Source organism: Pseudophryne corroboree, chromosome 2 (genome assembly GCF_028390025.1).
Source record: "Pseudophryne corroboree isolate aPseCor3 chromosome 2, aPseCor3.hap2, whole genome shotgun sequence".
Classification (NCBI taxonomy): Eukaryota; Metazoa; Chordata; class Amphibia; order Anura; family Myobatrachidae; genus Pseudophryne; species Pseudophryne corroboree.
The window spans coordinates 36,386,180-36,410,541 of NC_086445.1; the positions used below are offsets into that span (position 1 = coordinate 36,386,180).

Below are 24,362 nucleotides of genomic sequence, written 5' to 3' on the forward strand. Positions count from 1 at the left end.
GGAACTTATGTCCAACATCACGCATATCAAGGATACTGCCTCCTACCTTGATGTGGTTCTGGATACTGGTCTCCTGGCTTCCAGGGCATCTGCTACTTCGGTGGTAGTCACCACATCCTCTGACTATGCTCATGGAAAGCGGACACATTTGAGAATCTTTACACTTACTAATTCCTTCCCTTCCTCTGGCATGGAAGTGTGTGTATGTTTTTCTTGCTTGAATAGGTCTTCGTCCTCGATATAATTCTGCTCCTGCCTTAAGCTTTGTGACAAACTTAGTTCCTGGGCCAGAAGTAAGGGTTATAAAGAGGCTGGACCATAACTTCCTGGGAGTCCAAAAGCTTTAACCGTTTGGTGACAATCCTCTTCCGCCACTAACAACCCAATGTATATCCTGTGTATACTGTGGACCTCGGAGAAACAGAGTTAACCATAAGTCTACCATAACTCTTGTTTTGGTGCAGAAATAGACAAAATCGTGGCTTCTCTGGCTGCTGCCAAAACTGCTTTTCTGCCCTCAGCCTTTACTACAAGGTCTCGAACAGCTACCTTTCGGTCCTTTCGCCCCCATGACAAAGCTAAAGGACAGTTTTTCCCTCGGCTGTTGGCTATTACAAAGCCCTCCATGCCCAGGACCAAGCAGGCCTGGGCTACCAGATGTCCAACTTCCAAGTATGAAAACAAGCCCTCAACCTAACGGGCGAGCCTCCTCGGTTGAAGGCCAACTTCTTCAGTTTGCACAGTCCTGGCATCAGACCACTACAGATGCCTGGGTGGAAGACGTGGTCTCTTACTGGTATGCTGTCTCATTCCAGAGACACCCTCCTCTTTTGCACAGGCCCCCCATCAGACCCGAGCAAGGCCTTTGCCCTCCAAAAAGTATTTCAGTCCCTGCTTCAATCGGGTAGTGATTCCAGTCCCTTTGTCACAGCGCAGGACAGTTTTTTTACTCTTCCCTATTCCTGGTTCAGAACCCCAATGGGTCTCATCGATCTATCCTCAATCTCAAATCCCCCAACAGGTTTATCAAGACACCCAGGTTTCGTATGGAAACCCTCCGCTCAATTGTCATAGCTATGGAGCATGGGGATTTTATGGGGTCCCTGGGCATTCAGGATGCTTATCTGCATATGGATAGCAGTTGATTTACCGACAGACACAATACCGACGGTCATAATCCCGACAGCCATTGACCGACAGTCAAAATACAGACACGGTCTAAATACTGCCATTCGTTATGCCGACATAGTCAGAATACAGACGCTTGAAATGCCAACATGTGAAAATGCAGACATGCGTTTTTTAAGGAATTTTTTGCCCCAAAACAGACTTGTTCATACTTTACCATCCCAGTGGACCTGGAGGGGGAATATAATAGTGTGCCGAGCGCAGCTTGGCGAGCGGACGTGGAACACTGACATGTCGACATTTTGAACATATCGGCATAATGAATGTAGGTATTTTGACTGTAGGTCAATGACTGTAGGAATTATGACCGTCGGTATTGTGTCCGTCAGTAAATTATACTGAATCCTCTGCAGATACCTATAGTACACTCTCGGCGGTTCCTACGGTTTGCTGTTCTTCAGCAACATTTCCAGTTTCGGGCACTGCCCTTTGGTCTTTCTACTGCTCCCCAGGGTCTTTACCAAAATTATGGCTGCGTCTTCAGGGGGTCAGAATACTCCCATACATGGATGACCTGTTGATCCTCGCACAGTCGATCCGGAGGTCCTTCACTGCCATCTTCAGCTGACCATTGCCTTTCTGCAAAAACAAGGCTTGCTAATCAACTGGAAAAAGTCATCCCTTACACCTTCTCAAAGGATGTTACATCTGGGAGTTCTCCTCGATTCCCATGTACAAAGAATTTTCCTTCCAGCAGTCAAAATTTCCGCACTACAGCAACAAGTGTGCAAGTAGCATCACAGTCACCAAGTGTCAGTCCAATCAGCCATGCAGGTCTTGGGGTCAATGGTCTCCACCTTCAACATGGGGGAGTGCGCCCAGTTCCATTCCAGACCCCCTGCAACACCTAATCCTGTACAGATGGAATGGACAAACGTCTCTGATCAGGACCCAGACAATGGTCCTCTCTCCGGAAGTTTGTCTGTCTCTAGCTTGGTGGCTCCACACGTCCCACTTGGACAAGGGTTGACCGTTCTGGATCCTGGATTGGATATTCCTGACCATGGATGCTAGTCTCCATGGATGGGGGGCAATGTCCTGTCAACACCCTTTTTAAGGCCATTTGACTCCCACCGAAAGATGCTTACCAATCAACGTCCTGGAACTACGAGCTTTCCACAGAGCACTCACTCTGGCACGGGACATTCTCCAGGGCAGACCCGTCCAGGTTCAGTTTGACAACGCCACTGCGGTGGTCTACCTCAACCATCAGGGAGGCACTCACAGTCAGTTAGCTGTGCTAGAAGTGGCTCACATTCTCAATAGGCCGAACACCATCTCTTGGCCAGGTCGGTGGTGTTTATCCCCTGGATCTCCAACTGGGAAGCGAACTTCCTCAGCCATCACAACATGCATGCTGGTGAAAGACCTCTGTGTGAAGAGCCCACCCAGCTTCTGGTGGACAAGTGGGTCCTGTCTGACATGGACCTCATGGCCTCTTGACACAACCACAAGGTTCTCATGTACGGGTCCAGAACAAGAGATCCTGATGCAGCCTTCATGGACGCCCTGACAGTGAAGTTGACCTTCTGTCTGGCGTATCAATTCCCTCCGGTCTCCCTCCTTCCTCTGGTCCTTTGGAAATTCAAGGAAGAAGGAGGCACTGTCCTGTTGGTGGCTCAGGCCTGGCCCAGACAGCATTGGTTCTCCAGTCTTCAGAGTCTCTCCATAGATGCTCCCTTTCTACTTCCACTACAACCTATTGTCTCAGGGTCCCTGTCTCCAACCATTTATCTTTGACGGCGTGACTCCTGAGTCATCCCTCCTCAGGTACATAGGTTTCTCTCGCTCTGTTATCCAGACCATGCTCAGAGCGTGGAAGTCAATCTCCGCTCATATCTGTTACCGTGTGTGGCTTACATACTTTCAGTGGCAAGATGCTATGACCCTCTGGTTTTTAGAGTTTCCTGAATCCTTGCCTTTCTTCAAGCTGGATTGGACCTCAGACTCTGCCTGGCCTCTCTGAAAGTGCACATCTCTGCTCTGTCAATCTGGTTTCAGCGCAGAATTGCTCTACTGATGGATGTTCACACCTTTCTTCATAGTGTCCTCCATCTTCAACCTCCCTTTGTCCCTCCAGTGGCTCCATGGGATTTGTCAGTGGCACTTCAAGCACTTCAAGAGCCTCTGTTTGAACCTCTGGAATCAGTGGACCTCAAATGGCTAACGGCAAAGTCTCATTCTTCTGGCCAATGCGTCGGCCCGAAGGGTGTCTGCTTTGGGGGAGCTCTCCCTTTCTGATCTTTTATCAAGACAGGCTGTTCTTCAAACTCGTCCTGGCTACCTTCCCAAGGTGGTGTCCCGTTTCCACCTTAATGAAGAAATAGTGGTTCCGGCATTCCAATCCCTAGGTCTCTCTGCGGGGAAGGCCCCCTTGGACGTGGTCTGTGCCCTTCAAATCTACATGGACCGTACCAGTTCCATCCGGAAATTGAATTCCCTCTTTGTCATCTACGGATTCCATAAGAGGGGCTGGCTAGCTGACAAACTCACAGACTGACAGACTCTGGCCATATGGCTTTGCATGACTATCTCACGGGCTTACATGCAGGCTGACCTACATGTGCCGGGTACAGTCTTGGCTCATTCTACTCGCTCTGTGGGTCTGTCGTGGGCAGCCCACCATGACGTGTCTGTAGAACAACTGTGCAAGGCGGCCACATGGTATTCTGTCTCCACCTTTCTTAGTTTCTATGCCTTTTATACATTTGCTTCTCAGGATGCTTCATTTGGACGCTGGATTCTCCTCTCAGCTAAGGAGCGTCCCCTCTCTTCAACAACTGTTTTGGGACATCCCCATTTTCTTCCCTGTGGAGCACTATGGACCCTGAAGAAGAAAAAAGAGCGTTATAGTAGACTTGCATTTGTTAACTCTCTTTCTTCCAGGTCCATAGGGTCCACAGGGCTCCTACCCTGATGCACCTGGCTTCTATGGGTTTTTCCTCTTAGTCACTCGTTCCCTTCTCTGCTGCATGAGAATGTGGTTCACAAAAGAAATCAATCTTCCTTCTCTCCAATTCTGCACCTGCCTTGGGCTTGTTGACAAAACTAAATAACCTTGGGCTGTGGGCGGGATATAGGGGAGAAGGACCGGAGCATCCTGGGATATGTTAAAGCTTTAACTGTTTGGTGCCTGGTTGTATCCACCACCTACATCCCATTGTCTCTCTTGTGGACCCTATGGACTTCGAAGAAAGAGAGTTAACAAAGGTAAGTCTACCATACCTATACCTTTTCCCCATCGCTACGGACTGTGGTGTTGCAGGAGAATGTACCATTAGCAGTGAGTTGGGTTAAGGTGGTTTTATTTCCATTGTTCTTTTACTCCGCCATATCATTCATTGTGTTTGAATCAGATGAGTTGCATTATTTTACACCTAAATCTGTGTGACCATTCCCCGCAGGTAGATGTAATCCTACACACCCCGCAGCCCGATGTAAGAACCCTCTCTATTCTTTGGGTTGTATGGTAGAAGAGAACAGGATGATCAGCCAGGATTTTCAGGTAGAGGAACCTGCTCTGACCTCTCCCAGCTCCTCACATGTCTCACATTGCAGGATCTTGTGTTATTCCCATGTCCCCGCCCTGTGTGTGACTCCTATAGAGATGTCCCGTGTAACGTGTGGGTGGGACACGTATGTGACACATGTTCTTGTATGACAGGCCATGCCAGGAGACGGGATGTGTTACCAGCAATGTAAAGAAGAGGCTATTCCTGCTGAGATCGGCTCAGGTGAGAGAGATTGACTTTTTTTTTTTTTTTTGCAATAAACTGGAGACCTACTGAACTGAGTTTGAAGAGGTTTTCACTGAAATGTTCCTTGAGATCCCCCGAGTAACATAGTTTTTGAATCTCCTGCTATCAAGTTAATTGGCTAATTAGCGAACAAAATAATCAATGCATCAAATTGTCTCTGTTGTCGTGCCAAAGAGCAGGTAATTCTGGGGTCAGCGCCACACATGGGTAATGGGGCACATAGTAATGGACCACCCCATGTCATTTTTTATTTTATTGAAGTGTAGCAACACAGTGTGTGTGGGAGCTGCCAGTCAGTGTCGTGAGGTGCAGTGTGCTGAGGAAACTAATAGCGTCTGCATGTCCCTGATGACTCTGCTGCTCACTCGGGCAGGTGGCGGCCATCTTGTGGCTTATGACTGACTGCTCAGGGTCCCGACAGGAGGTGGAGCTTATGAAAATACCTAGGAAAGGAATTGAGATAAAGATGGCCGCCTAGGAATGTCACACAGTCTGCGCAGTGTGTCTCTTCTCTATTTTGCATGCATGACCCGGGAGGATCCATACAACCTCCCCCACCCCCCACACACACACGCACATACTTTTGGTGCATCTTACACATATCCCTCTCTCACAGGACCAAGCCGTGATACATGCAAACTAAAAAAAAAGGCTCAACAAAATAGTGCCTGTTGGCGGGACAAAATGTAGAAACCACAAGCCCAATTTCCCTCGTTATAAATGGAACGGACAACTATACTGCTGGGGCTGCCATACTTCCTCTGATGTATCACACTCAAAATTACAGGACTTTGGGGGTCATTCTGAGTTGATCACTAGCTGCCGGTGTTCGCAGCGCAGCGATCAGGCTAAAAATCGGCATTTATGCGCATGCGTATGCACCGCAATGCGCAGGCGCGTTGTACGGGTAGAATGAGCATCGTGGGTTTGCACAGGGTCTAACGAAGATTCCAGTCGCACAGCCGAACGCAGGAAGATTGACACGAAGTGGGCGTTTCTGGGTGGCAACTGACCGTTTTTAGGGACTGCTTAGAAAAAAGCAGGCGTGTCTGGAAAAACGCAGGCGTGGCTGGGCGAACGCTGGGCGGGCGTGTGACGTCAAAGGCCATCCCCCGGCGTTAGAATCAACGCACACGAAGAGTAACTACAGGGCTGGTCTTGTTTTGCACAAAAAGATTTTGCGCTCTGCTGCACAAGCGTTCGCACTTCTGCAAAGCGAAAATACACTCCCCAGTGGGCGGCGACAATGCTTTTGCACGGCTGCTAAAAACTGCTAGCGAGCGATCAACTCGGAATGACCCCCTTTATCTGGGCTTCACCCACTCTGTGGAATTCACTCCCACGCACAATAAGACTCACCTCTAATCTCCAAACCTTTAAAACTCACCTCTTCTGACAAGCCTATCAAATTCCAGACCCACCCACGTAACCTTCAGTGCTTCCCTATCTAATTACATCCTCTCTGTACAGTCCACATAACCTCACATATTTTGTCTTTCTTTACTCTCACACCCTCCCGACCCTTGGCCAACATTGCGGGGTGATCATATCATACAACCCATTAAGAACCTAGCAATCTGGTGGACCATTATGCAATAGGTAGCATCTATCCTTGTGTATCTATGCCTATTTCCCTATAGATTGTAAGCTTGCGAGCAGGGCCTTCCTACCTCTGTCTGTCTGTTTTTACCCAGTTTTGTTCTATTACTGTTGTTCTAATTGTAAAGCGCAATGGAATATGCAGCGCTATATAAGAAACTGTTAATAATAAATAAATGTATCTAGTTGTTAGGACTGAGTAATGAGACCATTACATGGTGACCGGTAATTGTCAACAATTAGATTGTTCTAAAGTAATACTGCAACTTTAATATTGCCTCCGTTCATCCATATAAGCCAGTGGGGTGAGGAAGAGTAAGTATGTGAGGGAGGAAACTGTCTGTGACCAACACGTATGGCCGGATATTCCTCCTGTCACTGTCAGTGTAACATATGGGAACACGTGTGGCCGGATATTCCTCCTGTCACTGTCAGTGTAACATATGGGAACACGTATGGCCGGATATTCCTCCTGTCACTGTCAGTGTAACATATGAGAACACGTATGGCCGGATATTCCTCCTGTCACAGTCAGTGTAACATATGGGAACACGTATGGCCGGATATTCCTCCTGTCACTGTCAGTGTAACATATGAGAACACGTATGGCCGGATATTCCTCCTGTCACAGTCAGTGTAACATATGGGAACACGTAAGGCCGGATATTCCTCCTGTCACTGTCAGTGTAACATATGGGAACACGTATGGCCGGATATTCCTCCTGTCACTGTCAGTGTAACATATGGGAACATGTATGGCCGGATATTCCTCCTGTCACTGTCAGTGTAACATATGGGAACACGTGTGGCCGGATACTCCTCCTGTCACTGTCAGTGTAACATATGGGAACACGTGTGGCTGGATATTCCTCCTGTCACTGTCAGTGTAACATATGGGAACACGTATGGGCGGATATTCCTCCTGTCACTGTCAGTGTAACATATGGGAACACGTATGGCCGGATATTCCTCCTGTCACTGTCAGTGTAACATATGGGAACACGTATGGCTGGATATTCCTCCTGTCACTGTCAGTGTAACATATGGGAACACGTGTGGCCGGATATTCCTCCTGTCACTGTCAGTGTAACATATGGGAACACGTGTGGCCGAATATTCCTCCTGTCACTGTCAGTGTAACATATGGGAACACGTGTGGGCAGATATTCCTCCTGTCACTGTCAGTGTAACATATGGGAACACGTGTGGCCGGATATTCCTCCTGTCACTGTCAGTGTAACATATGGGAACACGTGTGGCCGGATATTCCTCCTGTCAGTGTAACATATGGGAACACGTGTGGCCGGATATTCCTCCTGTCACGGTCAGTGTAACATATGGGAACACGTGTGGCCGAATATTCCTCCTCTCACTGTCGGTGTAACATATGGGAACACGTGTGGCGGGATATTCCTCCTGTCACTGTCAGTGTAACATATGGGAACACGTGTGGCCGGATATTCCTCCTGTCACTGTCAGTGTAACATATGGGAACATGTATGGCCGGATATTCCTCCTGTCACTGTCAGTGTTACATATGGGAACACGTGTGGCCGGATATTCCTCCTGTCAGTGTAACATATGGGAATAATGACTACTACACAGAGACACTGCCCCTTCTGTCTCTGCCTATGTGTGTCTGTGTGTAACACTGTCTGCTTATTGTCATACACAGGAACTGAGGCCGGTGTAGAGCTGGATGCTGGTGATCATCGGGGGCTGCAGGAATTCCTCCCAGAGTCCAGTGCAGGTCAGTGATTCTCGCTCTTCTATAATGTGACTTATACCAGACTGACATCTATCACATTGCCGGACAGAATAGGAGATCATAGACTGCTTACGGCGGCTGTTCTGGTTGTGAGACGTTCCAATTGCAGGTCTCTTTTGGGGAGAATAGAATAGGTCCCCCATCTTCCGATCTGGAGGACACTGCTAGCATCAGTGGATTTAGTGGGTAGGTCCACAGGCTAAGGCACTAGAAGAATAATCTGATTGGCACCACTTCCCCAACCACTCCCAGTTGTTTCCTAGTGTCTGTGGAGTGAGGCACTATATTTGTTTGCTGCTTAGTTAGCCTTATTTTACTTTTTTTGATTTATATTTTTGGTACCAGCCCCGGCTCATTTTTACAGGGCTCAGGCAGTCAGAGCACCATGTCTTATAAATGATTGCCACTTTTAAAAAAAACTCTGAGTTCAGTCGGGAACCGGCACCTCCTCCCAACTCGGACATCATTACATCTGGCCCATAGTGTCTGTAAACTGAGAGCACGGATTACCAGTTATCTCTGAATAAGGGATATGGTGTGCATGCCATGGTGGTACTGGTGTTGGCTAAAGATCTGGGCTGGTCAGTATCAGATTTGGTACAACTAGGTGTGCTTCAGAGAGATGTTCAGCTAAAGTTGCGACCATGGCAATTCCCTCAGCACAAGAACAAGATTCCCTTCCTTTAGGGAGGGCGAGTTCTCAGTTGGTGTTTGATCCACCTTGATTTAAAAACATGGTGCATACGGCTTCAGGTTTTCGTCTTGCTTAGAACGGTTCTTTGAGGATCTTTGCATGCGTGCCACCCATAAGCATCTTCCTTTATTATAGGTTTTTTTTAGATGTTTCGGATTCTGAGGAAGAGGAGGGCGTGATTCTGGTGAATGTAGTTTTTGCCTGAGAGGGAAGACTTAGATTCTTCTCTGGGACCAGAAGTTGAAGACCTGATAATGGCAGTACAACGATCTTTAGACTGCTTGGATGTGGACACCAAGTAGAGGCAGTCAGTTCTCTCAAAAGTCTGTACAAGAGAGTTGTGACTTTCCCATCTTTTACAAAACTTTTAGAACTTGTAGAAGAAGCCTGGAAAACACTGGATAAAAATGTTTCTGTCCCTTGCAAATTTGTCTGTCTTTGTCCGCTTCCAGCAGAACATATGACTAATTGGGAGCAGTATCCCAACTTGGATGCTCCAGTGGCTTGCTTAGCTGACACAGTGTGCTTCCAGTACAAAGATCAGCATCCTTTAAATAAGAATCTTGAGGCAACCCTGAAGCCTATCTTTGTAGGCTATTGGGCGGTTATCTGCCCTTTGCTGGCCTTGGCATGGAGATTTGGGCTGACATGCTTGTTGTGGGTCTCCACAGCGATCCGTCCAAAGATTGTTTCCTAGATTTAGCGGGACAGCTTCATGGAGCAGTGGAATATGTGTGTGAGGACATGCAAGATGGCGCTCAGAAGGCATCCATAGTCTCCGCTACGGCTTTGTCAGCTCAAATGAACCTTTGGCTCCACGCCTGGGATGCGGATTCTGAATCTAAATGAGAAACTCTTTTTGAGCCTGAGTTGGATACTATCATTGCCCAGGCTACGGTGGGAGAAACATCTTTTTTTTTTTCCACTAGGTGGCAGAAGATTCATTATGCTGGGTATAGGTTGGATGCAAAGGCGTCTGGGCACCAATGGGTTAAAACATATTACCCAGCAACCCTTGAGTCTTCCGTCCCCTAAACTCTGCCCCACCACCAGGGCCCTCCAGTTTTTAGATTGGTGCCAGCAGGAACACCATTAAGAGAAGCAGATAAGCTCCAGGGTTATGCAGAACAGCGGTACAGGCGTCCAGGTGGCAGCACCGGTAAGTGGGCTGATGACTTCCGCCGCGGGACTCATGGGGTGCACACAGCTCACGCAGCGGCAAGCCGGGGCCGGGAGGTAAGTGAAGCAGCTCCCCTGGTTACACGGTGAGCTGTAGCAGTGAAGCATTCAGGTCACCTGTGCTTTCCGCTAGACCACCAGGGACACTGTGGCAGACTCAGGCAGGTCCTAGGAGGTTAAGCACCCAAGGAGGTGGAAGGTAGTTGTCTGCGACTTCTCCGCCATCCCTGAGCTGGCTTGGAACAAGGGGTTAACCGCCAGACTCAGGTGAATTGCTCCTCCCTCGGCTTGCCCTGCCCATGTAACATCAGGCAGCCATTTTTAAAGCATCGATGCTTTGGCCGGGGCACAGTGCAGGAGGTTTGGGCCTTGTCTCCCCTATACCAGGCTCTCTGAGCCCGGTCCTGGTTACTTTCTCCTGCCTGCAATTCACAGGACAGTTGATCATTATTGCTCACTATCGCTAAAAAGCTGAGAGTAGTGTGTGTGTGTGTGTGTGTGTGGTATGTATGTATGTATGTATATATATGTATGTGTGTGTATGTGTGTATATATATATATATATATATATATATATATATATATACCTATTATGATCTGAGTATCTACTCTAGCCACTGACTCTGTTATTCCCCCCAGTGGTCTTTTTGGCACCTGCAAAGCTAGTCTTCTCCTATAGCAGCCGCATTTGAATGGGCGAATTAGGTCCGCCCAGACTCCGATGCCCCCAGGTCTTACAAGATAACAAGGCACCAACGGAGACTGAGAGTGAACAAGAGGAAACTTAACTAAGACTGTGAAAGCAACAATGCTCAAAGATGTTATAAGCAACTTAATAAACTGGGAAAGCAACAATGCTCAAAGATGTCATAATACAGAAATGCAGGCAAACAGTGTCTCAGGGTCACGGGTTCAACACTGGCAGACAGGATCTAATACAAGCTGACTGGCTCACTGGAGCAGGAACTCAGGTGACGGGTAATGAACTCAGGATGCCAACTGGACAGGATATAACAAGTAGAATAACCGCACCGATTGCACAGGTTCAAGATTCCACCATAGGACAGGGCCCAGACATTAGTACAAACAGAAAGATGTGTCTATCATCGGCGTCAGGTGAAGGGCAGGCTGGGTAATAAAGGAAGCCAGACACAAGGTAATGACCTAATTATCTAACAGGTGAGACTGCACAGGCCACACATACAGGAGACAGGCTGCAATTACACAGACTCACCACATAATGTCCTAAACAGGTACATGAGGAAACCTGGAATGCGAACATAAAAACATAAACAGAATGCAAACAGGAATGACTTCTTATGACACCTATAGCCACTTATACAACCATAGGAACAACTGTGGATTTGGGTCTGTCTGTGTGTTCACCTTTTTAGTTATACACATTTGTGATATACATATTTATATTTATTTATATATATTTATATATGTTTTTATACAGTAGGATTTCATACTTTTTAAAAGTTTGGATACCTATTTTTTTTTCTCTCTTGACCCTCTGTATTTTTGTGCTATGTCTTCAAAAAAGGCTAGCAAGGGGTCTCCTGCTCCAGGGCCATGCACATGCAGGGTTTGTGTTAACATCCTTTCCTCACAAACCTGGATAATGATGGTATGTGTATCCCATGTTTTTCGTCTCCTTCTAGAACACAGCCGGTAACGGAAGCAGAACCGGCTTGGGCTTCCACACTGATGCAGGTAATGTCTCAGCTTGTGGATTGTTTGTCTGCACATCAGCTGTTAACCCCTGCAGCCCCTCAGGTGGTCAGTGGTCACTGCACCTATGTTAGAACCACCATGGATGCAGTCCTTTACACAATCTGTCCAGAGCCTTGCACAGGCTTCTACTTCAGTTCAGCGTCTCCTGAAAAGGTAGTAACATGTAGACTTTTAGGGGCAGAGAGCTCTTCTCCGGTCTCAGAGGAGGAGTCAGATTCGGGACTCCTCACAGAACAGGAGGATAGTTGATCAGCCGCATCCGAGATGGGCTCAGCCTCAGTTCCGGAAGATACCCTGTCTCTGACTGACATGGAGGCATTAGTCAGGTCAGTTAGGGAGGTGTTACAGATTGAAGAGTTGCTATCCACCAGAAAAAAGGTGCCCCTTTTTAAGAGGAAGAAGAAGGAGGCTACATTGTTTTCTCCCTCAGCACAGCTAGAGGATTTATTAGATGTGGCACTGTCACAGCCATCTAAGAGATTTCAACTTCCTAAGAGAATGGCTATGTTCTACCCTTTTCCCCAAAAGGAGAGAGCCAGATGGGATAGTTCGCCGCCAGTAGATGTGCATGTGGCAAGATTAGTGAGATTTTCGGTGCTCCCTGTTCCGGATGTTTCTTCAATGAAGGACTCAAGGGATAGGAAGATAGAGAATTTCCTTAAGACCACTTTCGCCCATGAATGGGCTATTGTTCGCTCGGCTTTGGCATCAGCTTCGGTAGCCAAGGCCATTGGTACCTGGGTGGAGGTGTTGGAGCAGGGTCTGTGTGCTAAGATGAGTAGAAAGGATCTTCTCGTATACTGTATGTGACAAACATTCAGAGGGCTAGTTCCTACCTAGGTGAAGCAGCCATGGATACAGGAGTATTCACATCTAAGGTGTCGGCCGCTACTATTGCAGCCAGAAGGTCTTTATGGCTCTGATCATGGAGAGCAGATGCAAACTCAAAAAAGGCTTTAGAGGCACTCCATTTTGACATGGATACTCTCTTTGGGAGTGAGTTGAATAAGATTGTGGAGACTTGAGCAGCTTCCAAGTCGGCATTCCCGTCTGGAGCTCCCACAAAGTCTAGGACTACTTTTCGCTCCTTTCGTCCCCAGGGAAGAGTCAGAGGTCAGGCTACAGCAAGATACCAGGCACCTGCTAAAATTTAAAAAAACCACAGTCTAAGCAGGCCTGGTCTACCAGACGTCCAGCTCCCAAGAAAGCGGACAAGCCTGGCATCTGATGGGGCAGGCCTCCCCCTGGGGGATCTCTGGGTAGGAGGCCAACTTCTGTCTTTTTACCCAAGGTGGATGGAAACCACGACAGACTCCTAGGTCAGGGAGATCGTTTCCCAGGGCTATGCATTGGCATTTCAGAAGTTTCCACCCCAGACTGTTAGGTTCCTGGTGCTCAAAACAAGGGAGATGTTATAAAGAGAGTCCAGAGCACCAGGACGTAATGCTGGGAAAGGGAAACGGAATGGGAATAGCCCCTGGCACCCTACCTCCGTTGTTTTACCCGTGCTGTCAATTCACTCTTGCGAGACTATGGTTTCTTGGGCCCATGGCAGCCGCGTTTGAAGGGCGGATTAAGTCTGCCCAACTCCGATGCCCCCTCAGGTCTTAAGGAGAGACAAAGAGTGAACTGAGACAGCGTAATAACAAGGGGCCCTCTAACTGAAACAACCAAAGCCAGGGGCTACTGACTTGCCTAAAACTAAATGTATGTGCGGCTTGCCGCCCAAGGAAAAGAACAACAAAGGAAATGCTGTCCACACGCCGACACAATACTTTTGTGTATCGGCGATGACAGCATAAGCAGAACCCTCTGCAAAACACCAGTGACAGATATTACCAAGGAATACAGCGGCCAAGGCCGACTGACGCGGCAGAGCCGCTACTCACGGAACCGGTACCAATACTGGCAAACGGACAGGAACCCCCAATGCTGCCGACACAGACTCTCAGAACTGGAGGACAGGCAGAATCCCAAACGACAGACCGGTGGACACCAAGAAGCCAGAAACTCGACCAGGCATAGGCAAAGCCACAGGACTTCTGGACAGGAATGCTTAACGGCAGGACACGGGATCAGACACAGGAATCGACACAGGGACTGACACAGGAATCGACACAGGAAGCAGCTAGACAGACACTGCCAGACAGGAGCTCAGGAACTGGCAGGAACAAGCTCAGAACTCCAGCACTCTGGAAGACTGGAAACCTAGAAATATCACCAGCTTCTGTGAATTGCACTCAGCCAGCATATAACACAGAGGCCTAATTAATTATGTCATGCAGCTGCCCTGTTGCATGACTCCAAACTGACAAGATGCAATTAGCAGCCAGGTGAGGCTGAACACATGGGAACAAGCTGCAATTACACAAACTCACCACCGGCAGCAAACAAGAGTATTCTTAAACAGAGCAACGGGAAATCCTGGCCTGCAAGACAACTTATAAACATAAAATAGGAATGAACCACTACCTGTGGTTCATAACAGTATCCTCTCCTTAAGGGTGAGATCCGAGCACCCCATGACACCCACGGGGTACATAAACAGAAGTATAACATAAAATACATAACCAAAATGCAAAATGGAAATGAGCCACAGCCATGGCTCATAACACAGACATTTTTTACCACGTTTCTCCCAGGGGATCCTCAAAAGGCAGAAGCCCTGAGGGGGGCAGTGCACTCCCTTCTAACCTCAAATGTAGTTATCCTTGTTACTCAGGAGCAGAGAGAACAGGGTTATTATACCACTCTCTTTCTGGTACAGAAGCCGGACAGCTCTTACCGGCCAATACTGAATCTGAAGTCTCTCAACTGATATCTCAGGGTGCCAAGGTTCTGCATGGAATCTTTGAGATCAATCATACTGGCATTGGAACAGGGGGATTTCATGCCATTCCTCAGTGGCATGAAATCTACTTTACCTACACATCCCCATATAGCTACCAACCATCGATTCCTCAGGTTTGCGATCCAGGAGGATCATTATCAATTTCAGGTGTTACCCTTTGGTTTGTCGACAGCACCTAGAGTTTTCACGAAAGTCATGGCTGTCATGGCAGCACATCTCAGATGCAGGGGGTCAGCATACTTTCTTACCTGGACGACCTCCTCATCATGGCTCAGTCGAGGGAGACTTTGGAGCAGAATATACAGGTAACAGTAAACCTTTTACAATCACATGGCTGGAAGATAAATTGTCGAAAAATCGTCACTTCCGCCTGCTCAGGAGATGCTGCATTTATGTGCACACCTGGACACGCAACTACAGAGGGTTTATCTTCTACAGGACAAGATTCTCGATTTACAGGCCAGGATTCGAGTATTCTTGAAACATCATAGGGTCTCTATCCATGCTTGCCTGAGGATCCTAGGTTCTATGGTAGCTACGTTTGACATGGTGGAATAAGCCCAGTTTCACTCACGTCCTCTACAGCGGCAGATCCTCACACAGTGGAATGGATCATACCCTCACCTCAAGATACAGAGGATTATCCTTTCCTGAGAGGTTCACCACTCTCTCACGTGGTGGCTTTGTCAGAGCAACCTGGTACAGGGTCGTCCCTTCTGGGTGGTAGACTCTGGTCACAACAGATGCCAGCCTAACAGGATGTGGAATGATCTGCAACAATCAGTCATTTTAGGGACGGTGGGGGCCTCAGGAAAGCAGGCTTCCTATCAATGTACTGGAACTCAGGGTCCATCTTCAGAGCTCTAACAGCGGCCAGGTCTCTCTTGCAGGGCAGCCCAGTAAAGATCCAGTCGGACAACACAACGGCAGTAACATACATAAACCAACAGGGCGGCACTCGCAGCCCCTGGGCCATGGCAGAGGTAAGTCGCATCATAAGGTGGGCAGGGGATCATCTTCCGGTCATCTCGGCAGTATTCATCCCGGGAGTTCTCAATTGGGAAGCGGATTTCCTGAGCCGACAGGTGGTGCACTCAGGGGAGTGGGCTCTCCATCCAGAGGTGTTCCTATTGTTGGTCAACAGATGGGGGCTTCCAGACATAGACTTGATAGTATTGGGTCACCAGTTTTCGGCTCCAGGACGTGAGACCCTGGGGCAAGCCTGGTAGACGCTCTGACATCTCCATGAAGATTTCAACTTGTTTACGTGTTTCTCCAATCCTGTTTTGCCAAGGGTTCTCCGCACGATCAAGAAAGAAGGAGGCATGTTAATTCTAGTGGCTCTAGATTGGCAACAATGAGCATGGTACACGGATCTACAAGCTCTGTCAGTGGACGTGCCTGCCTTTATTCGAATCCGGACTACCTAGCTTTGAAGGGGGTGGCTATTGAAACATCCATCTTGAGGAAGAAGGGATTTAAAAGAAAGGTGATAGAGCCTATGGTCAAGGTGAGGAAACCTTCCTCGGTAAAAGTCCATCACAGAATATGGAAGAAAAAAAAATTCAGTGGTGCTCAGTGAGAGGATTCAGCCCAGCATCCTTTCAACATTCATGTGTGTTGGCTCTTATACAGTCTGTTCAGGATCTAGGGCTCAGATTATCCTCACGGTACAGGTCTCTGTGCTGTCTGTACTGTTTCAGAGACAGCTAGCCCAGATGTCAGAAGTTCGTACTTTTTTTCAGGGAGTGCTACATGTACAGCCTCCCTTTGTGCATCCATTAGTTCCTTGTCAATGGTCTTAGGGGCATTGAAGAAATCTCCATTCGAGCCTTTGGAGACAGTGGATTTGCGTTGGCTCACTTGGAAGACATGTTTTCTGCTGGCGATTGCTTCAGCCCGCAGGGTTTCAGATCTCAGTGCTTTATCCTGCCGCTATCCATTCTTGGTGTTTCACCAGGACAGGGCGTTGCTTTGGACCCAGCTTCATTACATTCTCAAGATTGTCTCAAAGTTTTATTTGAACCAGGAGATTGTGGTTCTAGCTCTAACTGATTCCTTCCAATCTGAGGCATCATTAGATGTGGTGTGTGCTCTCCACATTTATGTGGACAGAACTAGACAGATCTGCAAGACAGATTCTCTATTTGTTCTGTATGACTATTGAAAAAGGGGCTGGCCAGATTCAAAGCAGACGTTAGCCCAGTGGCTTCGTTTTGAACATTTGTCAGGCTTACAGGGCTGCTGAGCTTCCTACTCCGGAGCGAGTCAGGGCCCATTCTACTCGCTCAATAGGAGCGTTTTGGGCAGCTCAGCAAGGTGCTTCAGCCCGCACTTTTTGAGATTTTGTGCGTTTGACACCTTTGCATCAAATGACGCAGCCTTTGGTGGTGATTCAGAGTTGATCTTAGTTGTGCTAAATTTAGCACAGCTACGATCATCCACACTGACATGTGGGGGGACGCCCAGCACAGGGCTAGTCCGACCCGCATGTCAGTCCCTGCCAGTCGCTGAAGTACAAAAGCATCGCACATTGACAATGCTTTTGCACTTAACGAGTAGCTCTCGGCCAGCACAGCTTTTGTGTGCTGGCCAGGAGCTACTCGTCACTGCCTGTCAATCAGGCAAAGGCAATCGCTAGGCAACAACAGCCGTCAGCTAACAGCCATGCGCCGGCGCACTATGGCGCCGGCGCATGCGCACTTCTGACCTGATCGATGCGCTGCAATGAACGGCAGCGAGGTATCAGGTCAGAATGACCCTCTTTGTGTGTAAGGTTTTAAGCACAGTCCAGGAGTGTCCCCACCCTTGAGGGAACAGCTTTTGGATGTCCCAGTGTAATGAATCCTGTGTCCCTAGTGGACGAAAAAGAAAACAGGATTTATGGTCTTACCTTGTTAAATACTTTTCTTTGAGTCCATAGGGCGCACAGGACACACTCCCATATGCACCTGACCTGCAGGAAAATTGCTCCTAGGTTGTTAAGTGTGTCCTTAACTGGAGTATTTGTGACTCTGTTAGAGTGTTGGTCTTCCTTCATTTCTGTTCCTTGCTCCTGCCATGGGCTTTCTAACCAAAACTGGTGGGCCCTGCCGTGGGTGCAGGGTATAGGGGACGGGAGACCCGAGGGTTGCTGGGTAATAAGTTTTAACCCATTGGTGCCTGGACGCCTTCGCATCCAATCTATACCCAGCGTAATGAATCCTGTGCCCCCTATGGACTCAAAGAAAAGGATTTAAGAGGGTAAGACCATTAATTTTGGGGATTTCTTATGGTGTCTGCCCCTCAGGGGTGGCAAAAGTTTCAGGCTTTTTGCTCTTCCTTTCGATGATGGTTTTCGGTGAGAGTTTCAGTCAACCAGAGGCAGGTTCTTCCCCAGCAGTTTTTCTGAAGCTAAAAGATGATCGGAACCAGGACCCTTGAGAAGCTGAGTGCCAGCCGAGTCCTTCCCTACCCAGTTCGGTCTCGGGTAGGCAGTCGTCTACTTCAGTTCAGAGACTGATCGGCGGGTGCAGTCATCTTCAGATGCCTGGGTTTTGGGCATAATTTCCAGGGGTTACATAATCAACCTCAGATGTCCTCTGCCTTGGTATTGTTTTGCCACAGCTCTCACAGGAGGTGAAGAAGAGGGTGGCAGTTGACCTATAAATTCTCCACTTTAGGGAGGAGTTATTGCTCCGGTTCTGGTGCCAAAATAAAAGTGGGGTTGTAGTCCTTGTTCGGAAATCAAACGGCTCTTCCCGGACGATTTTGAATCTTCGCACCTTAAACACCCAGATTTTGGGTAGATCAGTTTTGGATAGAATCTCTCTCTGATTCCGGTGATCCACAGCATGGAGGCCAAAGATTGTTTGGCTTTACTGGATGTTGGGGATGCATATCTTCCTATTTGCACAGGTCATCACTGTCTCCTACAGTTGACCATCGGATCAGCCCACCCATCAGTTCCAGGTTCTGCCCTTCTGTATAGCCACAGCACCACTCATTTTCACCAAGATCTTGACCGTGATGGCAAGTCTGCTGCAACAGGAAGGTATTGCAATCATGCCATATTTAGATGATCTGCTCGTGAAGGCTGATTTTGCTTCACAGCACCTGAATCGCACATTGCAGATACTTCAGGATCACGTCTAAATACTGATTTTGAGAAGTCTCAACTGATACCTTGTAAGCACTTTTTTTTTTGGTGGGTGGTCTTCGACACCTCGCTACAATGAGTTTTTCTGCCAAAGTCTGGACCCTCCAGAACGTAGTTACAATGGTGCTGTCAATGTCTTGATCGTCAATCTTGCTGTGCATGAAGTTATTGGGCATGATGGTCTCCATTTTTGAAACCATTCAGTATGCCAAGCTTCACTCACAAGATTTCCATTGGGAGATTTTCCACAATTGGACTGGAAGCACAGAGTCCCTCTCATCTCAGTTTCTTGTTCTGTCCGCTAGCACTCATCCCTTCATTTGTGGCTAGTGTCCGATCATCTACTCCAGGGACAATCCTTAGTCACTACAGATTGGGTCATTGTGACCATGGACGCAAGTCTCCATGGTTGGGGCATCGTAACTTTTCATTTACGCCTACAAGGCCTTTGGTCGCCATTGAAGACGAATATTCTGATCAATGTTCTTGAGCTCGGGGTTATCTATCGGGCTTTATTGGAAGTCCAGTCTTGCTTGGCCGGCCATCAAGTTCTAATTCAGTTGGATAATGCCACGGTAGTGGCATGTGTCAATCATCAGGGTGTTTCTTGGAGTGCAGATGCCACGGTGGATTTTGCCTGCATTCTTTCCTGAAGTGAGGTTTTTGTCTCGGTGATCTCGGCAGTGTTAATACCTGGAGTGGAAAATTGGGAGGCAGATTACCTGATAAGGATCACAAGTCTTCCGTAGGCGTGGACTCTTCATCCGCAGATCTTTCAGCTGTTAGTTCGGAAGTGGTTTTTGCCAGGTCCCAGGACCCGTTAGAATCTGCAGTGTATGCCATGACATTTCCATGGTCTTCAGTCTGGATTATCTGTTTCCTCCAATTACAGTGTTGCCTCAGGTGCTAAAGCAGATCAAGACACAACAGGTAACGGTAATCCAGGTGTCTCCAGATTGGCCATGCAGGTCCTCATACGCCAATGTACTAAAACTGGTGGTAGGTCCCGGGTGGCATGTGCCAATGTGCCCAGATCTACTACTTCAGGGTCCGTTTCTTTATCAGGGCTTTCCTTGGTTGGATTTACTAGCCAGGGTCCGTTTCTTTATCAGGGCTTTCCTTGGTTGGATTTACTAGCCTGTCTTTTGAGACAGATTTCTTAAGGGCCAAGGGTTTTTCTCTTTTTCAGGCGTTCGTACTATGTTGCAGGCCCAGAAAAGTTTTGTCTTACAACTACCACAGCATCTGAAAGATCTACATTTTGTGGCTTGAAAGAAACATTTATCATACTTCAAGGTTTCGCCTCCCTTATTGCTTAGCTTTCCTTCAAGGAGGATTAGAAACTACACGGTTTTGTTCATTTAAGATACAAATTTCTGCTCTGTCAATTTTTTTCCAATGATGTTTGGCTCTTGTTTTAGAAGTTTGGTGTGTTGCGGGTTCAACCACCATTTTGTTCAGGGGTAGCTCCATGGGATCTTAATCTGATCCTCTCTGCCCTCAAGTAGGCTCCCTTTGAGCCTTTGGATTTGATCGAACTTAAGTTTGTCACTTGGAAGTTGGTCTTTCTTATGGCCAATTTTAGAGTTGGGCGTTATTGTTCCCATTTCTGTAGAGGAGAGGGGTCAAGGCTTTTACTCTCATCCCTTTCTTGTAAGGAAATCAAATGGTTCGTTATAGCCTGGTCTGAATTTAAAAGGGCTCAATCTTCATTTAGAGACCGCACGCTTCAAGATGGAGTCTTAACGTTCTGTTGTCGGCTCCATGTTAGAAGTTGATTTTTTGGAATCCCTGGACATCAAAGATGCCTATCTTCATGTCCCTATTTGGCAGGGTCATTAAAGGTTACTTTGTTTCACAGTGGGAGGCCATTACTTCCAGTTCTGGGTTCTTCTGCTTGAATTATGCCCACATGGTAGCCTCACTCAGGACAATTTCCTGATAAAGGCAAGCTCAGAGTCCACACACAATCAGCATTTGAATGTTGGAATTCCATGGGTGGATAATCAGCTATCCAAAAGTCCAGTCTCCTACCATCTCAGTGGATAACTTATTGATACTCGCGAATAGCGAGTCTATCTTCCTTTAGAGAAAGTTCAGGATCTACAGTCAGGACTGTAATTCAGCTACCACAGGTTTCGATGGTATGAGGCTTCTGGGGAAGATGGTGATGTCATTCAAGGCAGTTCCTTTTTCCAGGTTCCATTCCCGTCCTGTGCAGGCACAAATCCTGGCCCATTAGGTCCATAACGTTCCTCATTTGCACAGATTCTTCATTTGTTGCCTCAGACGCTGAAATCTCTGCAGTGGTGGTTATAGCCTAAGAACCTGTCCAGCTGCAATCCCTTTTGTATTTGGGATTGGACCCTGGTCACCACCGATGCCAGTGTTGTTGGGGAGCAGTTACTTTTGGTCTTCAGTTTCTGTGCTGTTGGTCCAGGTCTGAGACTCTGCTCCCAATCAACATTCTGGAACTAAGAGCTATCCGTTTGATTCTTCTGCAGGCTCAGGATATCCTGCACAAGAATCCAGTTTGCATTCAGTCAGAAAATGCCACCACGGTGGTGTATATCAATTGCCTGTGAGGCACCAAAACAACAATGGGGTCCAACACAGAGTGTGAGGTTTTCCCTGGTGTCACAGTAGTATTCTGGCAGTCCCAAATAGATGTAGATGTATCTTATCTAGACTTTAGTAAGGCTATTGACACTGTCCCACATCAGACTGCTAAATAAACTCAAAAGCATTGGATTCGATTCTGAGATAGTTGAATGTAAAAGATCTTGGTTGCAGGATAGAAAACAGAGTTGTAGTAAATGGAGTGAAATGTTACCAGTGGAGTACACCAGGGACCTGTGCTTGGACCAGTGTTCTTCAATTTATTGGTGACATTGCAAATGCTATTAAAGGGAAAGTATGCATTTTACTGAGGAGGAAAGGGATCTAGGAGTCATGAAAGGCAGAGAAGCAATGTATCAAAGCAGTGAGGAAGGCAAGTCAGATGCTTTGTCACATAGGGAGAGGAAGAAAGACATAATAATGCCACTGTAAAGGTCATTGGTGCGGCCTCCTCTGGAATACTGTGTTCAGTTGTGGAGGCCATATATTCTGAAGAAACAAAATACATTAGAGACTACAAAGAAGGGCAACTATAATAAGGCATGGCCTACATCACAAAATTTACCCGGTAAGACTAAAATATCTTAACATGTATAGTTTGGAGCAGAGAAGGGAAAGGGAGAACATGATAGAAACTTTAATATATATCAAGGGTTTTAACAAGGTACAGGAGGAAGACATTCTTCACAGGAAGAGAGGTATTCGTACACGAGGACATGCACTGACACTGGAGAGAGGTAGGTTCAGGGGAAATCTGATGAAAACTTGCTTCACAGAAAGAGTAGGGGATAAGTAGAATAGCCTCCCATCAGAGGTGGTAGAGGCTAAGACAGTAAAGAAATGTAAACATATTTGGGATAGGCATAAGAATATCCTTACAGAGACCTAAGGAACAAATAGGGTTGTCAGAAGGATAAATAAAAAAGGCAGACTAGATGGGCCAAGTGGTTCTTATCTGCTGTTAAATTCTATGTTTCTATTACCATAGAGATGAGGGTTGGGGTATGAATATTATTGGGACAGAAGGGTATGCTGAAGGCGAGGTCTACGCAGGAGATTACACTTGTGGCTAATAGAATAGTGACAGCACGTGCAGGAAAAGACCAGTTACCAACAGGCTCTGGAATTGGGCGTTGCTGTGTTGCCCAGATGCCCCCATCTCAGTTACCCGGGACAGTGTTATTTTGGTAATATCAGAATGGGTGAGACACTGTCACATTGGGGGGCTCGGGGTCTAATAGCTGAAGGGTTTTTTCCGTTGGTGTAAATTGAATAGGGGAACACAGGCGGTATCTGGTTGCTGCAGGTTACACTTCATGTATAGCACAGTATTTACTAAGCCTTCATGGGGACTTATTTACTGATGGTGTAAGGATTATGCACTGCAGCCTATCTGATATTGGCTTTCATATGACCGACTGTATGATCAAAGCTGATGGTTACTCTTGTGTATAAAGTATAAACCTGTAACACAATTGTCTCACTGTGCTCTAGCCCATCCTTATACACAGGGACTAAACATACAGTCATACAATGTAAGCTAATAAATAATGGATCAGTAGCAGCTTTCTGTGTACAGGATGAGTCTCCAATATCCAAAAATTCTATATCCGGAAAATGTTGAGCATGACTGAGATAGAGACACCTCTGCTTTCTGATGGTCCAGTGTATACAAACTTTGTTTCATGTACAAATTATTACAAAGATTGTGTCACATTACTTTCAGGCCCTGTGTATAAGGTGTAGATGATGTGTATATGAAACATAAATGCATTTCGTGTTTAGACTTGGGTCCTATCCCCAAGCTATCTCATTATGGTATGCACATATTCTAGAATACGGAAAAATCCAAAATTCTTCTGGTCCCAAGCATTTCAGATATGACAATCTGTATTGTCCTCTGCCGTGAATTAGGGCAGTTTATTTTCACTAATTTTTTCTTCAAATATTCAGCAAACCTCAAGATATGTAACATCTTGCTCTTCAGTTTCCTCCATATTTCCTCTGATGTTCTACAGATAGTGTGTTTATACTGATAAGCCCTCATACATCTTTGATGCAGTCACGCCAAACAGACCCTCTTGGCACGCCAAGTCATATGAGAATCTTCTAGCATCTGGCGTCTTTCATACGACACTTGTGCAGATGGAGTCGCGCTCATCTGAGGTGGCTCCATCGCAAATGAGCACTCCCGGCGTGACTAGACGATCTATCCGCCTAGTCACGCCAGAGTGCACAGAAACGCTCCCATTCAGAGCGTCTCTGTCCGGGCGCGCGGACTGAGATGCTCTCCATTCAAGTGAATTGGGCACGTCTCCGTCACGGGCACGCACGCCCAGTCGGAGACTCCAAGTCCTATGCGCGCCTAGGCACAGACGGAGCCAAGACTAGCGTCGCTGCATCTGTATATCTGTGTGCAACTGAGTCTCTGAATAGGCATACAAAGTGCTACAGTGTAGCTACAGCAGCAGCTGTCTTCCAATACAAGTTCTGTCTGTCACACACAGACGTAAAAGTGTCATATATAATAATAATAATAATAATAATAATAATAATTTTATTTATATAGCGCTCTTTCTCCAATAGGACTCAAGGCGCTTAACAGATACATAGCATAATATAGTACAGAAAATAATGAAGTACATTTTCATAAAATACAGAAGCATGAAGATACTAAAAGGGACATTATGGAAATGCTTGAGTAAACAAAAAAGTCTTGAGTCTACTTTTGAAGGATTCTATAGTTGGGGCCTCTCGCACTGTGCGGGGAAGTGAGTTCCATAGAGTCGGAGCCGCATGACTAAAAGCTCGACTCCCAGATGAATTACGGT

At 47.0% G+C, this 24,362-nt stretch overlaps 1 protein-coding gene across 9 annotated transcripts in view; it reads left to right on the top strand.

Annotated features, from left to right (window-relative positions):
• Window positions 1–24,362, top strand: part of LOC134995897 (zinc finger protein 768-like) — a 923,052-nt gene that overhangs the window by 20,213 nt on the left and 878,477 nt on the right. For 8 of the 9 annotated variants that reach the window (XM_063951146.1, XM_063951148.1, XM_063951150.1 and 5 more), the window contains exons 10-12: window positions 4,593–4,693; window positions 4,853–4,922; window positions 8,221–8,295. The exons of the other annotated variant lie outside the window; for it this stretch is intronic. In XM_063951146.1, coding sequence (XP_063807216.1) covers window positions 4,593–4,693; window positions 4,853–4,922; window positions 8,221–8,295 — 246 coding nt within the window. The remainder of the gene's footprint in view (window positions 1–4,592; window positions 4,694–4,852; window positions 4,923–8,220; window positions 8,296–24,362) is intronic. 9 annotated transcript variants of the gene reach the window in all.